We start from the raw sequence: 18,029 nt of genomic DNA, 5'->3' as shown, positions 1-18,029 counted from the left end.
ACCTATGCTCAAAGCACATAGTACAGTAAGATGTGGTAAGATACAAAGGTTATCATGGTGCTTCTCATGTTGTTCTGTAACTTGCTGTTTACCTATCTCTTACAGTAATCTGTGAGATTACTACGAACAGGGACCAATCATACTCACCCTGGAATCCTGTGTTCCATGGAATCTTGGTTTTAAAAACAGAGGTTCCAAAAAATATCATCTGAATTAGGTAAAGGAAGTTATATTGAGGGAATGTTCACTAAATAAATCACTTCCTATTACTTCACAGCTTTAATCCCTGGAAGTCCATGAACAATGAATCCATTTCACACATCTTGTTGGAACACCTCTGCCGAACTTTTAAACAAATCCTGGAATGAAGAGTTTGCTTATCAAACTGCCAGTGTGGTAGATACAGTCATCCTCCCTTCCATGATTGGGATTATCTGTTCAACAGGGCTGGTTGGCAACATCCTCATTGTATTCACTATAATAAGGTAAGGGCTCCTTTTTTTTTCTCCTTCCGTACTTTAGGAACCTACAGTCAAAGCTCCCTAAATGAATCATTTCCCCTGTAGCATTTTGCTTAATGAAATGCAATTTTGGAAATATTTGCTTAAGATAATTAAGATAATTAATGAAGATTCTACAGATATTTTCGTCATGCATTAGGTAACATCTCAGTTGCAAATCTCAACATGCTAAGACCTAGGCCAATTCTTACTGCTGGGTCAGTGAGTTTTTAGGGAAATGACTCTCAGTCTTAGCTGCATATTAGAATCACCTGGGGAGCTTTAAAAACTCCTGATATACAGTTTCACCCCAGACCCATTAACTCAGAATCTCCAAGGGTAGGGCCCAGGTAAGATTTGAAACTGCAATGCAACATTTTATTTTCCAGCAATAAGAATTATCCTAAAAAGCTGACCTGTTTAGGCAGGTGAAAGAGATTCTTTTACTCACTTGGGCAAAAGAGAAACTTTATCTGATCACCAGAAGATGCAGGAAGTCATAAGTAGTGGGCTGTTCCCTTTCATGTAGAGCAGCCTATATAGACCAAACTAAGAGACATCTGCCCCCGAGTACCTCCTGCCTGGGCACCACATCTCCCACCTAATTCAGGTAATTTCCTCCTCTCAAGTAGAGAGACAGAGTAAGAACTTTACTTGGAGAATAAGAACTGATTATTTGTTTTCTAGGGACTTTACAAAATGGATTCAGAATTAGTGCACACAAGCCCTATAGCTACTTGGTATATTTGCTATCCTGATTATTTTCACATGTAAGTTTTGCTAGTTTTAATAACTATAGGATGTTAACTTTTTCATCCTAGTTTCTGATTATACTTAAAATCGCCATTTTCAAAATGTTTGTCCATATTCATATGTTATAAAAGATATTCTAGACTGCAGGTTTAGTATCCCTTATCCAAAATGCTTGGGACCAGAAGTGGTTCAGATTTCAGATTTTTTTTTTTATTTTGTGCTGTTTGTATATGCATAATGAGATATCCTGCAGAAGGGACCAAGTCTAAATACAAAATTCATTATGTCTCGCTTATACCTTATACACATAGCCTGAAAGTAATTTTATGTAATATTTTGAATAATTTTATGCATGAGACAAAGTTTTTGTAAATCAAACCATCACAAAGTAAAGGCGTTACTCTCTCAGCCACCCATGTGGACATCTGTGGTTTTTTGGTGTCACCATCATTCCTGACTCTATATTTACATCCAACCAATAAACAATCACTTTCTTAAACTTATTCACACAACAATACTTAGCAGTAAAAAATATGACCATTAATACCACAAATACAGTGAAAAATAATGTGTTCAGGGGAACTAAGCAGCCCAGTAACATCACCAGAACACCTGCACCAGTTGTGAAACAACAGCAGCTGAAGGGGGCTGGGAGGGTCATTTTTCCCTTGGAGATGCTGTGTGTTGTACAGCAGCATTTTGACTGCAACCCATCACATGAGGTCAGGTGTGGACTGTTCCACTTGTAGGGTCATGTTATTCCTCAGAAAGTTTCAGATTTTGGAGCATTTCAGATTTTGGATTTTTCAAGTTAGGGATGCCCAACCTGTACTACCTAATAGGTGTTTTCAGCATCATATTAACACGTAACTGCAACAAACTTTTGTGGAGCATATTACACTTAAAAAGCACAGCAGTACTATTATTATACCCATTTAAGAAAAGAGGCTCGGATGAGTAAATAACTGGTCCAGCATCACAGAGCTAGTAAGTAGCAATCCTGGCAATCGAACTCAGATTTATTCCGAATTCAAGGCTATTTCCTCCACAACTAATGAAAACAAAGAGGTCATCAAAATTATAGAGACAGTTGTTGGATTTGCTGTAAAGATAAAAGAATCCTCACAGGCTTAATTGAGAGCAAGAGGAGCCCTCAGGATGGTCATGCGGATGGTGCTTATCACCCCTGAGAAGGCTCATAACTTGTCACTTCCCCAGGTGGCGTCTCCTCAGCCAGCCCTCTCTCAAACTTTCAGTTTCGCTATCTCTGCAGTTAGAAGTAGAGGATCAATGGTATTTTTTACACCAGTCACAGCTGAAGATTTATTTAGTACATAGGGATTCTACTCTTAATAAATTCAAGCATTCCTTATTGTGTCCTGTAAAGCTATTTGTGAATATCAAGCATTTTAAACTTTTCTTTAAGTGCTAGAAAAAATTCAATTCAATATATATTAGTAAATACCTATTGCATGCCCTGCATTGCCCTAGGGTTTATGAAAATACCAAAAAAAAAAAAAAAAAAAAGCAGCATCTGTCTAAAAAGTTCATGTTCTAGTGGGGAAGATGAGATATAAACTCATGGAATAATTTGAAAAATAATAAAAGAAAGACTTTAAAAACAATCAATTGGGGGGGGAAAGATGGCTCAGATAAGTTCCAGGAAAGAAAATGGAAGTAATCAAATATTCTAAGGGAGCCTCAAAGAGGCAATAGTGCTGAGTAGAGAGTTAATAGCCAGAGACTTGAGAATGTTTCTAGCTCACTCCCGTTTGCCTGTTGGACCTGCCCAGTTCTCCTTCCATCTCTCCCTCATGGCCTCCAATATTTCTGCCCTGCTCTTCTACAGATACATATGGTGTGTCCCACACTCAAAAGCCTTGGTACCACCATTGAAAAACCAAGTCCTTATTAGGTGTTAGCCCTTCCGAAATGTTTGCATTTTCACAGGCAACTTTTATATGCAAAACCTCTTCAGTGTGGGATTCCAGCTCTTGTGACAAGCTGTTGAAGAGATGTCTGGAGCCAGAGAAATTCCTTGGACCCCTCAATTTACACCAATAGATAACAGCTTAATCCCATCTATTTATACAGAGACAAAGTTGAAAAAAAGGAAGACATGTGCAATGTGAACTCTTCTAAAAGTCAATTCTGAGCTATAACTTATGGAAACAGATTTTCAACATAAAGTCAACCGTCATTTAACTGAGGAGAAAAACACCTGAGCCATTGTACGGACCAATTTGTTTGCATTATTGTGAAAAATCTATCATTTCTTCATATTATCATTTTATACATAATGTGAGAATATACATTAGATAAAGAAATGCTAATGGAGCTTTTAAAATAAATATTTTAATCTTTCAAAAAGTATCGGGAACAACTTTTAATTAAAACAACAGTTTTAATTTTTTTGCTAAGATTTTAACACTTTTCCTTGCAAATTGCTCTCCAAAAATGTATTAATCTTTCAAAAGTCATTTGAAGGCAACTTGCATTTATTTATTTATTTGGCTAGCAATTTATCAACTTTTTTGCAAATTGCTCTCTAAATATTTTAAGGCAATTTGTATTAATGTTTTCATCATGCTTTGCCATGATCTTTTATTTGTTACTTTCTGAACAGACAGGTGAATTAAATAAAATATTAAGACTACGGTAACGATAAGGAGAAATAAATAACATTTAAACAAGATTTAATGACTTTTCCTTTTACAGTAGTAATTGTATCAAAACCGTTGTTCACCAATGGAACTAACAGTCAATAAAATCATTAATGATGCTGGAAAGCAAGCAATGAACTAATCTCTGACTTTGTCAAATGAAGACCAGAAACATATATAAAATAAATATGTTTAAGGAAGATGGAGCTTCAAGAATAAGATGTTCTATGTGCCTTTTTTTAAAAGCAAGAAGCAATTTGTGCATTAGGAGGGTGACTATAAAATAATGAGGCCAGATCATCACTAGTCTGTTGTACATTAAATTTATAGCAGGTCAAAGGAAGCCAGTTTAGAAAATGTAGGCAGAAAATTGAGCCAATTATAATATTTTCCTCTTGCATTCCCAGGAGACAGATTGAAGAACTCAACCCCATTACTCAACTTGTCTCCACAGGCACAGCAGGCCCTGGGAATCACCTGTACTTCAATAAAGGGACAACTTTGTTTTGTCAGACCCCCACATCCACCTTCTGAACACATCTTTCTTCTGTTTACTGACAGACTCCCTTCAAGTGGGCAGAGTCTGTATAAAAGGTGCCCTACCCTCCAAAAATAAAGAGTTCCCATTTCATCACTTCCTGCCCTCATCTCCCTGTCAGGTCAGCTAATTCACACTAAGTCATGAATTCGTGAAACAGAGGTTACAAGATGGACAATGTGTTAACCTAGAGGAATACTGTCTAATGGTAGAATTCCAGTTGCTGACAGGGATGGAAAACGTTTTAGAACACAGGTCTCTTTTTTCCCCACCCAGATTAAATAATAACCAACAGCTCCCTCTGACCCAGCCCTCTACCATTTCCAAGTGTCAGCCATACACAGACTCTTGTTGGAATTGACCCATACCCTTGGCTGCACAGATATGTTTTAGATGCCAGAGTACCATGCAACAACATCTGTTCAGATGAGCTGTGGTCCAGTTGGCCAATATGCTAAGCTGGCTTGGGAATCTAAGGAAGTTGAGTCGCTTGCCTAAGGGCACAATGAGCGAGGGCATAGAAATGAAAATAAAATTCCCAGTTAGGATATCTTTCCACTCTATCATTCTATGTATCTAGGGAAGGGTTGGCAAATATAGGACTCTACTGTAAACTCTCTCACCCTTAGCAGTCATCTCTAATCACACAGGTCTGTCCTGTATAGGTCTGTCCTGTGTGAGGACTCAGAATTCTTCTCAGCACAGTGCTTCAGGAAATGACTACTAATCCATTGGCATAGGCTCATGATAGCAATTTAATTCAACTAGAGTTAAATGCCAGATGGGATGGTGAGGCAACCCAGAGATTAACAAGAGCAGGAAGCCAGTTCTACACCCTATCCCATCCCTCACCCCAACACCACTTTCCTCTCCCTGCCCCAAGCTGGAGGGAGAAAGGGAGAAAGAGGTTTTTCAGCCCTCAGGAATCTGGGCTGCCTGGTGGGAGCTGGAGCCCCGCTGGTATCTTGGACCATGGTGTGAAGGCTACATTCTGGCTTCTCCTCTCCTCCTTACTCTCCAGTTCCCACTGGTGCTTCTGACTGGCCAAACCTAATCAGAAGCCAATTGGCAAAGGGGCCTGAGGACAGGCTGGCGAATGACAAGCACAGCGGCCTACATGCGTAGTGTTATGTTTTGTTAGTTTTACTTAATCCATATCATATGTTATTATTTCTGATTGCAAAAGGTAAGCATAGTTTTAATAGAAATTTTGAAAAATTGTGAGAAAATGCAAACAATAAAGTAAAAAATCAGTCATACTACTACCAAATAGATGATCACTCTGATCACTTCACATATTGTTCCTGCAAATTTTTTAACAAATGTTTAAATAAATTTAGAGTCATGCTATACACATTATGAGTATTCTTTCTTTTTATCTTTTTACTTAATAGTGTAAGTATTTTCTCATCTGATTAAATATTCTTTCAAACTATGAATACAGCTACATCCTATTGAGTGTGGTAGTGTGGAATACCATAATTTATTTTATCATTCCTCAAATTAATGAGCATTAGATATGACCACGTTAACCATATGGAGCACATGTTAGCCAAAATTATCACAAGTCTTTGTATTTTATATTAAATGTTTACATCATAAGAAATATAAATTTCATGAAGTCTGACAACAGGAAATCTGAAGATAAATTAGACCTAAAAAGGGATATAATTTATATAGTTAGAAATTTTACAATTTCTGTTTAATTGTTTTTAATTTTGATGCTGTTGCTTTCAGTAAAGAAGACAATAATAAATATAATGTGTTATTCATATTTCCCTAGTAACTTATGTCCAGATAAATTTATCAATTGCTTCAGAATTCTCTTTGTACTGTACAGAATATCATCTAGACACACTTTTATTTAATTCTTTTTGATTGCCAGTTAATGGCCTGCACTGTTCCCACAATAGAATTACCATAATTCATTATCAGTAAATGATGGGTACCCCTCTAGAGAAAAGCAAGGGCCATGGATCTAATTGCTGCAATTGAGACCAAAGCAACTGCTTATGGTTTATATCCCAATTCACATGCAAATAACATCTATTTATAGACTAAGATTTATGATTTTTTTTTTTTTTTAGTTTGGAGCTCTTTCTATCTGACTGCTAATATCTGTCCCTCTTCCCTGTCCCCTCTCCATTTCCCACTCTAATGGCCTGAAGAGGACAGGGGATGAGAGACCAAGGACAGTCAGCTGGCTGGTCTTTTGTTTGACATGATCTTTTCTTCATATCTCCTCTCCCTCTTGGTCATTCTGGTGTGAGGCACCAAGCTCCTGAGGGAAAGGAACCAACCTGTTTTTTTAGCGGCAGCAACAATGCATACAGTATGGTTGCTGAATAAGGACTCCATGGCAGTAACTTCCCCACACAGTGCCTGCTGCCAAGGCCTGGAGAAGAGATGTCCTCGCCCAGTCTGATGTTTCACCTGAGAATCTGACAACTGAGAAAGGAAGTTCACAGGCTATAGAAGTTGTAGCCAATGAATAATAAAGACACACACTAGCTTCCAAACAGCAGAGCACTAGCCCTGAAATAGGAAAAAACTAGCAATTGTGGCATAATCTTAGGACTGGTTCTTACATGCTCTTTAAATTCTTATTTGTCCACATCTGCCAATAAACCTGTCTTGACAGTTCCCAAGAAAGAGGAGGGGGCCCCTTCTTTGTGCTTCTTGTCCTTGTACTTGTCTCTAGTTTTCTCTCATCAAATTGTAATGTGATCATTTATTTATGCATGTCTAGACTATAAGCTCCTTGATGACAGGGTTTATACATAGTTTAGCTTTACAGCCTTAGAGCACAATATTATGCCTGCCATGTAATTGGTGCTCAATAAAATGTTTGTTGAATTAATGAACAGAATCTCCCAGATAAAGATGATACCTGCTTATTATTGAATGTGCCAGCTCCTTGAAGTAGGAACCAACTAAATTTTAAATTTCTGCTCTCAGAAATGTATTTCACCTGCTGATGAGAAGGCCACTTCTAGATAGCATTGAATTCACTTCTTCCACCCCCGGCTCCCCACAGGAGACATGAGATCATTCTCAGTGCCATCTACCAGCTCCCTCTTTTCAGATGACTCTCCCCGTCTGGATCTCAGGGTCTTTATTAATAATCTTTGCTATTTGTTAGATTTTACTGGAATATTTCTAAGTCATTGTTGAAATCTTAACAATGGCCTAAGCTGCAACAAGAAAAAAAATGCATTAGACAACAGAAATCATTTATTTTCAGTCTTCAGCTGTTTTAAATACTAGGAATGAGTAAAGACTAAATCTTTTGCCTGAGTGTATTTAAAGTTGGTATAACTTGTTGCTGCATAAAAAATTACCCCAAACATAGTGGCTTGAAACAATAAACATGTACTGTCTCACATGTGTCCAATGGTCATGGATTCAGGAGCAGCTTAGCTGGTTGGTTCTGGCTCATGATCTGTCATAAAGTTGCCATCAAGCTGTCTTCCAGGGTTACAGTTATCTGAAGGCTTGGCTGCAGCTGGAGGATCTACTTCCAAGGTAGCTCATTCCCATACCTGGAAAGCTGGTGCTAACTGGTTGTTAACTGGAGCTTCAGTTCCTCTCCACATGGACCTCTCCATAGTGTTGCTTGAGTATCCTCACAAGATGGCAGCAGGCTTCCACCAGGGAGAGCAATCCAACAGAGAGCAAAGAGAAAGCCCCACAAAAACTTTGTGACCTAATTTCAAAGTCACACACTGTCACTTCTGTCATATTCTTATTGTTAGAAGCAAGTTAATAAGGTCAGCACTCAAAGAGAGGGAATTAGGCTCCACCTACTGAAAGGAATATCAAAGATTTTGTGGACATATTTTTAAACCACCACAGTAAGTTATCAAATAAATAGTTCAAAATGCTTAAATATACACAAGACTAGGCATTTCCTCTATGCATTTGTGTAGGTTTTCCTTTAACATTTAAAATGCATTATGGCAATTAAAAATTTGTATCAGGTAGCATATATCAAATAGTCTGTATACATTCAGTGTCAATCCTCAGTTTCCTCTCTCTTTCAGATCCAGGAAAAAAACAGTCCCTGACATCTATATCTGCAACCTGGCTGTAGCTGATTTGGTCCACATAGTTGGAATGCCTTTTCTTATTCACCAATGGGCCCGAGGGGGAGAGTGGGTGTTTGGGGGGCCTCTCTGCACCATCATCACATCCCTGGATACTTGTAACCAATTTGCCTGTAGTGCCATCATGACTGTAATGAGTGTGGACAGGTAAGTGAACGACTTTGAAATATCTTAATATAAATCAGAGGTGCTTGTGCTTCCCCAAGCTCATTCCAATTCTGACACCAGTTTTGGTTTATAACATCAAAGGTTTTCTTCCTTTGTTTTATTGTAGGACTGATTACTTAAGAATATTTTGTTCAACTTTCACAGAGGAATATTTTTAATGGAAAACATAAAACACAAAAATTTCCTTTTTTCTAATCATTCTTTTTGACTCAGTTTTATTTGCAATTCAGTGCAAGAAAAAAAAATCACAAAACCAGGAAATATTAGAAACCAGAATGAATTCCCCCCATCAATTTCACAGTAAGGAAGCTGAGGCCCAGAGAGGTGAGGAGATCTGCTAGAAGCACATAGAGAATTAGTGGCAGAGCCAAGAATTAAAGTGGGTTTCCTTAGTCTCTGTCCAAGGCTATTTCTGATATGTCCACTGTCTCATACACTTGTTATTGCCTCATAGCTCTAAGGAATCAGTGGAGTAAATAGATGTGATTATACAACCATGAAGCAATTTCCCACTGCCAGGGAGATCATCTTTTACAAACATTATTGTGATTGGTTAATACAAATGCTGTTATTTTATATTATTAGAAATGTATTCCACTATGTCCTGGAATGTGCCATAGCCCTTTTCACCATCCATGTAAGCTAATGTTATTTGAGGAGATGATGGTGATGGTAGTACTTATGGAACCAATAAGTGGTAGAATCCAGTTCAGACCCAAGCCATCTGACTCTAGAGATGGCAGATAGTTGTAACTGCCTCACTATCTGGCCCGTCTAGGAAGCATGCAAGCTAGGATGTGCCCTGCATTATCCAGATGCCAGAACGTCCACACCAGGTCCTAGCAGCTCACCCCAAACAGAAACAGGGCCTAAAGAAACCATAGTACTTCCAACAGCGATACTCTGTCTTCTAGGACAACCCACTTAAAATCTCCATCTGCCTTCTTCCCAACCCAACCCTAGCCCAACACAGTTACTCCTCCTTGCTCTGTTCTACTGTCTTTTTCCTTTGATTCAAATATATTACATAAATCACGTGTGTGTGTGTGTGTGTGTGTGTGTGTGTTATTTATTGTCTCGTTCCCTTGCACCTCAAATGTAAATTCCACAAAGGCAGGGTCTTGGTCCACCAATACATCATAAATGTGTGTGTAACAGTGCCTGGCACTCAGGTGCTCAAAAAATATTGATGAATGAATGAATGAATGTCTTGAAGGATATGTTAAATTTCCCTGGGTCCATCCAGAAATCGTCCTGAACCCTGTCTCTTTCACCCTTCCAAGTGGGACTTTTGGGTGGGGAAGTGATGAGCCATTCTTCAGATGAACAAAAAAAGGATTGTAAGGTTCATATAAATCATTCACTCTGACAAGAATGAATAATAATGGTAAATTTTTAAATATCCTTTTGTTTTTCTGCAAGAGAACTTTCAAAATATAGAATGTGCTTCTCAACTTGTAACTAACACATTTTTAAATCAATATACTGCATAGGTCTGGTTAGCTCAGCTGATGCCAGCCAATGTGACTGTGTCATGAGAAAAGCCCCATAAGCTTGTCAGGGTTCCAATACCAGGAAGAGGGCCTTGAACAGGCCAGGCTCGCTGTAGAAAAGTGATCTAAAGTACAGACCATACCAACAGTAATCCCTTTCTTGGGGATAATACAAGCTTCTTTATACACTGTGCCTTGGATGCAGGAGAATATTGGCTTTTATTGAAAAAAAAATAAACGGGTATACTCCTATAAATCTCTTACTGTAAACGAAGTGAATGGCTATTTTCTGCCTTGGAACAGACAAACTGTGTATGTTTTTAAATACTGACAGGTTTTTCTCTGCGTATATATGTGTGTACACATGCATGCGTGATGTCTTTCTCCTAGTCTTTTGTTTTGTTTTGTTTTAATCCAATGGACATAGTACACTAAAATTTCATTTCACATTTAAGACATTCTGCCCTTTCCTTCCCCTCGCTCTGAGAAGATCAGGTGGTAAGAAACAAGTGAAGAGGCTATAAAACTGAACCATTTCCTTCCTCACATTTCTTGTAATTCTAACTCCACTAAATTCATAAAAGTTTAACAAAATCTGCAATTTTGTAAAAGAGAAATGAGGCTTGCTTTGTGAGATCACATCTAAATGTCAGTGCCATCAGTATGCCTTAGTGTTTACATATTTAAATCATTTTAATTGCCGGTTTAATGGATCATACATTTCAAGTGTTTCCAACAACTCATTTTGCTTTCCCTAATTAGTGATAACTGCAAGTGTGTAGAATATTTAGCAGTGGGCTTCTACCTCCATAGCCATACAAAAACAATATATAAACATCAAAAATATTAAAAATGTTTGCCTTCAAATGAAAGCTACCTAGACTTTCATTAGTGGCTACTTTTATAAATAAATTCTCTAAAACATCAAGAGTCAGTAAGTAGGGGCCAAAATTTGCAATTGATTCATTCATTTATTCAAAAAATATTTATTGAGCATGAACCATATGCCAGAGATTGTTGGACACAGGGGATACAGTGGCCTTAAACTAATAGTCAAGGCTCCTGCCCTCATGGGGCTTTCATTCTAGTGGTGTAGACAGACATTAAGTGAAGAGTCCCACAAGTAATTGTATATTTCCACATAGTGATAATACACTAGGAGGGAAAAGTAGAGTCTCCTATAATCTTCTTTTGTAGTCATGGTCCCTTGTATAGAATGGGTGGTCAGAGAAGTCTTCCCTAAGAGGGAGACAGTTAAATAGGGACTTGAAGGAAGAGCAAGAAGAAGCAGAGGCAGATCCTGCCAGGCAGGTAGAGCAGCATGTGCCTAACCTTGAAAGGGGAAGAGCTTGAGGAAGTCAAGGGAGAGACTGGCACAGGCTCCAGCTTGAGTAGCTGGCAGAACCAGGTAGGAAAAAAGACCTGTGGATCATGGGAGGAATTCTGAAAATTGATGGAAAACCACTGAAAGGTTTTCAGCTTGGGAGGGATGCTATCAGAGAAGATTCCTTAATTGCTTGATCCCATGACTTCATCATCCTATAATTCCACTAAAAATGATGGCTGTGCTGCTATGCAGTCACTACGTCATCCACTTCCCCAGCAGGGAGAAAAGAGGCCCTTCCCTCGTTAGCCACGGCGGAATGCATGTGCAGTGTGCAGAGGATGGGTAGCTGAGGATCCCTGGCCAGAAACCACTCTCTGCAACCAAAGGCCCCTTAATTGAATACAAATGTCCTGCTTCTGGTGCAAAATTGAAAGCACAAGAGGACAGGAAATTTGTTATTTTTGTGAGCCTTCGTTAAGTAGCTTTACAAAAACATGGAGAAAATTAAGTGACCATAAAACCCATTTTTATATTTGTTTAATTTCTACTAATACTATCCTCCACCAACCCCCAGCTCCCAGCAAAGCTGTGCTTTTTCAAATAGCCTTCCTTCTGAATCTGAGCTTGTTTTTCATTCTCAGCTTTCACTTTGCTCTGAAAAATTTTTGGATTTGCTGGAGGACTAAATACATTTGATATGTCAGAATTTCAAGTTTGATTAATGATTACCCCTTTTTTCCTGGCTCTAAAATGAAAAGAGAAAAAATAAAGAAAAATGCTTCCCCATGAAATTAGCCCATTTCTTCCCTCTGGCTTCTAGCCTAAGTTCCTTAAGGAATTTGCATTGTCTATACTAGCCACACTTGTTAATCCTCACTGTGACTTCTGTGAGCTGAAAGTCCATGAGCCTGGTGACTTTAGTATAAAGCCATCGGGGCAAAATGTTCTATGTGCCTGAACCCCTTTCTGCTGAGGGATTCTCTTAGCCCCACATTTTCTTCCTTCCTGCCTCTGTGTCAGTAAATCTTGCTGGGAAAGGGGTCATTTCCTCTTGGAGGAAATCCCTGTTCAGAGACAAAGTTTTCCAGAGTCTCGTTTATAGGAAAAGCCCCTTTGTAAAGAAAGTTTGCACTGCAGAATTTTACCATTATCAATGTATTCGTAGAAGGAACAGCTATTTCAGTGAGTGGTTTATTCAGACTTGCAGGGTGAAGAATTGTTTTCTCTACAGATACCAGGCAGCTCTTAAAAAATATAACTTTCTTTTGCCCTGATAGAGGTGTGCTTCAGAAAGGAAAATAATGCTAATAATTTACTCTAATCATGAACCTTTCATCCTTGGAGCTCAGTGCTTTTATTGATTGTTCCAAAACTCTTCCTGAGTGCCTTTGCAGGTACTTTGCCCTCGTCCAACCATTTCGACTGACGAGTTGGAGAACAAGGTACAAGACCATCCGGATCAATTTGGGCCTTTGGGCAGCTTCCTTTATCCTGGCATTGCCTGTCTGGGTCTACTCGAAGGTCATCAAATTTAAAGATGGTGTCGAGAGTTGTGCTTTTGATTTGACATCCCCTGACGATGTACTCTGGTAAGTTGTAAAAACTTAAGAAAAATGAGTTGAATTAAGTTGTGAAGTACTTCATTCTCCTTGTCAACATGTGAGCAGCCTCAAAGAGTATCCTTGTGGATCCTTTTCTCGCCAGTATCTCCACTTAGGTTTCTCCACACTTGCAATCAAGGTGATAGTTTGATTTTTAAGGAGAGGGTAACCTTTAGAAAAAGATTTTGAATTCAATCATGTAACCTCAGTGGACACAAATATATTTAAACATGGATTTTAAAGATTCATAGCAGCCAGATGCAGTGGGAATGCAGCAATCAAGGGAGGTAAGGAATTTCCAGAGTTGCTCAGACTCCGCCTCATCAGTATGCAATTGTAGTTTGCTTGAATTGTGTCCCCTATAAAGACATGTTCAAGTCCTACACCAGCTCCCCATACCTGTGAATGTGATCTTATTTGGAAATAGGGTTTTTTCAGATGTAATCAAGCTAAGTTAAGGACATGCTGGATTAGGGTGGGCCCAATGACTATTGTCCTGATAAGGAGAAGCAGATTTTAAGAAACACAGAGACACACAGAAAAGAGAATACACTTGAAGACAGAGGCGGAGATTGGAGTGATGTGTCTGTAAGTCAAGGAACACCAAGGATTGCCAGAAACCAGCAGAGAGGGTAGGAGGGGGCATAGAGCAGATTTTCCTTCAGAGCCTCTAAAGAACCAAATTTGCCAGCACCTTGCTTTCAGATGTCTAGCTTTCAGAGCTGTGAGAGAATAAATTTCTATTGTTTTAAGCTATCCAGTTTGTGCTAATTTCTTATAGCAGTCCTAGGAAACTAATGCAACTACCATAGCCATTTTATACATTTTAATTTAAAAAGAAATTAAAAGTCTTCAATTTGAAATTTATACACAGAATTGGAGTTCATGATTAAATTATTTGAGCAACTACCAATGGCCAATAACTGTGTTAGATATTTTTACATATGCTATCTCAAGTCAGTCTGGCAGATTACTTTCTCTTACTCCATCACTTGTCAAATAGGTAAGTCATTTCTGCATTATGTGGACACAGTCAAAGAAAGATGGCGGTAAAGGACCTGCAAATCCACTAATCCAGTTAAAAAAAAAAATTCATATGCTTGCATGTCTTGTTCAGTTTAGTATAACAAAGTACTATAGACTAGGTGGCTTGTAAACAATAGAAATTTATTTTTCACAGTTCTAGAAGCTGGAAATCCAAGATGAAAGTGCCAGCATGATCAAGTTCTGATGACAGCCCTCTTCCAGGTTGCAGTCTGCCAACTTCTCATTTTATCCTTAAGTGGCAAAAGAGAGAGACAGGAAGCAAGCTCTCTTGTGTCTCTTCTTATAAGTACACTATTCCCATTCATGAAGGCGCCACTCTCATGACTTAATTACTTCCCAAAGACCCCACTTCCTCATACCATTTTATTGGGGGTTAGGTTTTCAACATAGGAATTTTGAGGGAACACAAACATCTGGGACATAACAGTGCAACGTAGATAGGACCGCACTTCCAGTTCCAAAATGGCAGCATAGAAGCAAGCTGACTGTCCCCACTCCCAGAGCCCTCAGAAAATCAAAAACAAATATACAGCACCAAGGTTATCATTAGCAATATCCCAGAACTCCAGAACTCCAGAACTCAAATATGTGGATGAGATGGTTACTCAGGATTCAGAGAAGTGGAAAAAAAAAAAAGCCTCCAAGCCAAGTGTAACAGAATCAGACTTCCACATCCATGACACCCCTCTCCCCTATTCTGCCTGACACCAAACACATGAAAAACCTCCCCCAACTCACAGTTTCTACACTGAAAAAAATGAGATCAAAGTAGACAACCAGCTTTCCCACCACCTTGGGTTCCCTGACAAAATACCTGTCTCTGCCTTAACCTATGGGAAGTATCGTAAGTGCTGGAAGGAAGAAATATCCCTGAGAACAGGCAGAGACAAAGTAGGGAGGTGGGACAGTTGCTCTGTAACTCAGCCAAAGGAGACACTAAATCAGAGTGGCTATTCATAGCACCACACTCCAGGAGGTACATTCAGCAGGTCCCCTGGACAAACCCCTAGCCAGGCTTCCCACACCTCCGGGATATCTCCTTTGGGACTTCCCCCATTCAGGACAGCCAGTGACCGATGGATCACTAGAGCCAAAGCAAGCCTGGGCTTAAGGCACCACCTACAGCCAAAAGGAGACAGCAACCTAGTGATAAAGACTCTCTAAGCAAATACAGGAAATAAAAACCAAAACAAGTCAGACAGAGAAGACTGGAATAAATAGCAAATCCTCAATGCAAAGACATAGATGTACATCCATAAGAAGCAACAGCAAACAGCGAACCATCAGGGAACCAGTAACTGACCCTGATGAGACAGCAATATGTGAGCTCTCTGGCCAATAATTCAAAATAGTAGTTTTTAGGAAACTCAGTGATCTCCAAGATAACACGCAAAAGCAATTCAGAAATATATCAGAGAAATTTAACAAAGGATTGAAATAATTTTAAAAATTAAAAAAAAAATCTTGAAACTGAGAAATACACTTGCTGAACTTAAAAAGTTACTAAAAATTCTCAACAGCAGAATGGGTCAAGCAAAGGAAAGAATTAGTGAGCTCAAAGACGGGCTATTTGAAAATACACAGTCATAAAAATGAATGAAAAGAAATGAAGACTGTATACAAGATATAGAAAAAACTACTACAAAAGACCAAATCTAAGACTTATCAGTGTTCAAGAGGAAGTTGAGCAAGAGCAAGGAGTAGAAAGCTTATTCAAAGAAATAATAACAGAAAATTTCCTCCAAATTGAGAAAGATGTAAATATCCAGATATGGGAAGATCAGAGAACACCAAACAAAATCAACCCAAATAAGACTGTACCCCAAGGCATATAATAAACTCTCAAAAGTCAAAGACAAAGATAGAACTCTAAAATCAGTAAGAGAAAAGAAGCAAATAACATATAAAGGAGCTCTAATTCATCTGGAAATGGACTTCTAACTAGAAGCCATACAGGCCAAGAGGGAGTGAAATGGCATTTTCAAACTGAAAAAAAAAAACAAAAAACCTGCCATCCAAGATATTGCATCCAGCAAATTATCCTTCAACTGTGAAGAAGAGATAAAGTGTTTTCCAGACAAGCAGAAGTTGAAGGAATTTACCACCACATCTGTCTTACAAGAAATGCTAAAGGGAGTTCTTCTGTTGGAAAGAAGAAAAAAAAACACTAATGTGCAAAAAGAAAATACTTGAAGGTATGAAACCCCTGGATAAAATTAAATACATTAACAAGCCCAGAATACTCTAATACTGTAATTACGGTATATAATCCACTCATAATTCTAGCATGAAGCCCAAAAGACAAATCTATCAAAAATGGTAACAGCTATAGCAACCTGTTAAGAGACAGATAATACGAAAATATGTAAATTGAGACAACTAAAAGTTAAAATGTAGGGGAATGGAGTTAAAGTGTAGATTTTTTTCCACTTTTTTCTTTGATGTAAGATAAATTATCATCTCTTTAGGACAACTTGTTATATATTTTTTTTTGTCAGCATCATTGCAACCACATCACAAAAATTCATAATAGATTTTAAAAATAAAAAGTAATGAACTAAGACATTCCACCAGAGAAATTCACTTTTCCACAAAGGAAGATAGTAAGAAAAGAAGAAAGGAAGAGAAAAGTTACAAAACCAGAAAACAAGCAACAAGATGGCAGTGGTAAGTCCTTGCTTATCAATAATAATACTGAATGTAAAGGGTCTCAATTTTCCAATTAAAAGGCAGCAAGAGGCTTGATAAAGAAACAAGACTCAACTATATGCAGTCTACAAGAAACCCACTTCACCTATAAAGACACACATAGACTGAGAGTGAAGGGATGGGAAAACACATTCCATACAACTGGAGGTCAAAAAGAGCAAGAGTAGCTATATTTAGATAAAATAGACTACAAATCAATGACTGTAAAAGAAGACAAAGAAGGTCACTATATAATGATAAAGGAGTCAATTCAGCAAAAGGATATAACAATTTTAAATATCTCTGCACCCAACATTGGGGCTCCCAAATATATAGAGCAAACACTAATAGATCTGAAGGGAGAGAGAGGGCTGCAATGCAATAATAGTTAGAGATTTTAACACAGCATTCTTTGTTATCGACAGATCATCCAGACAGAAAATCAACAAAGAAACGGCAGAGTTAAACTACACACTAGACCTAATAGGCCTGACATTTACAGAACATTTCACCCAACTGTTGCAGAATGCAAATTCTTTTCAACAGCATATAGAACATTCCCCCAGAATAATCCTATCAGGCGACAAGACACATCTGATCAAATTCAAAAAAGTAGAAGTTATAGCAAGTATCTTTGACCACAATGGACTAAAACTAGAAATCGATAACAAGAGCAACCTTGGAAACTACACAAATATATGTAAATTAAACAACATGCTCCTGAATGATCAGTGGGCCAATGAAGATATCAAGAAAGAAATTTAAACATTTTTGAAACAAACGAAAGTTGAAATAAAACATACCAAAATCTATGGGATATAGCAGAAGCAGTACTAACAAGGAATTTTATAGTGATAAATGCCTATATCAAAAAAGTAGAAAGACTTAAAATAAACAACCCACGAATGTACCTCAAAGAATTAGAAAGGCAAGAACAAACCAAACCCTAAATTAGTAGCAGGAAAGAAATAATGAAGATTAGAGTAGAAATAAGTAAAATTGAGACTAAAAAAACTACAGAAGATCAACAAAATGAAAAGTTGGCTTTTCAAAAAGATAAACAAAATCAACAAACCTTTAGCTAGACTAAGAAAAACAAAGAAGTTCCAAATAAAATCAGAAACAAAAATGGAAACGTAACAACT

At 38.0% G+C, this 18,029-nt stretch overlaps 1 protein-coding gene across 1 annotated transcript in view; it reads left to right on the top strand.

Annotated features, from left to right (window-relative positions):
* The first annotated feature begins 277 nt into the window (after positions 1-277).
* The window catches only part of MCHR2 (melanin concentrating hormone receptor 2), a 31,223-nt gene continuing 13,471 nt past the window's right edge, over positions 278-18,029 (top strand). Inside the window, exons 1-3 of the mRNA XM_002817186.3 lie at positions 278-485; positions 8,498-8,707; positions 12,943-13,137. Coding sequence (XP_002817232.1) covers positions 304-485; positions 8,498-8,707; positions 12,943-13,137 — 587 coding nt within the window. The 5' untranslated portion in view covers positions 278-303. The remainder of the gene's footprint in view (positions 486-8,497; positions 8,708-12,942; positions 13,138-18,029) is intronic.

The sequence above is a fragment of the Pongo abelii genome, chromosome 5, assembly GCF_028885655.2.
Source record: "Pongo abelii isolate AG06213 chromosome 5, NHGRI_mPonAbe1-v2.0_pri, whole genome shotgun sequence".
Lineage (NCBI taxonomy): Eukaryota > Metazoa > Chordata > Mammalia > Primates > Hominidae > Pongo > Pongo abelii.
The sequence above is the reverse complement of the archived record's forward strand: the minus strand, read 5'-3'. Positions and strand labels throughout refer to the sequence as shown.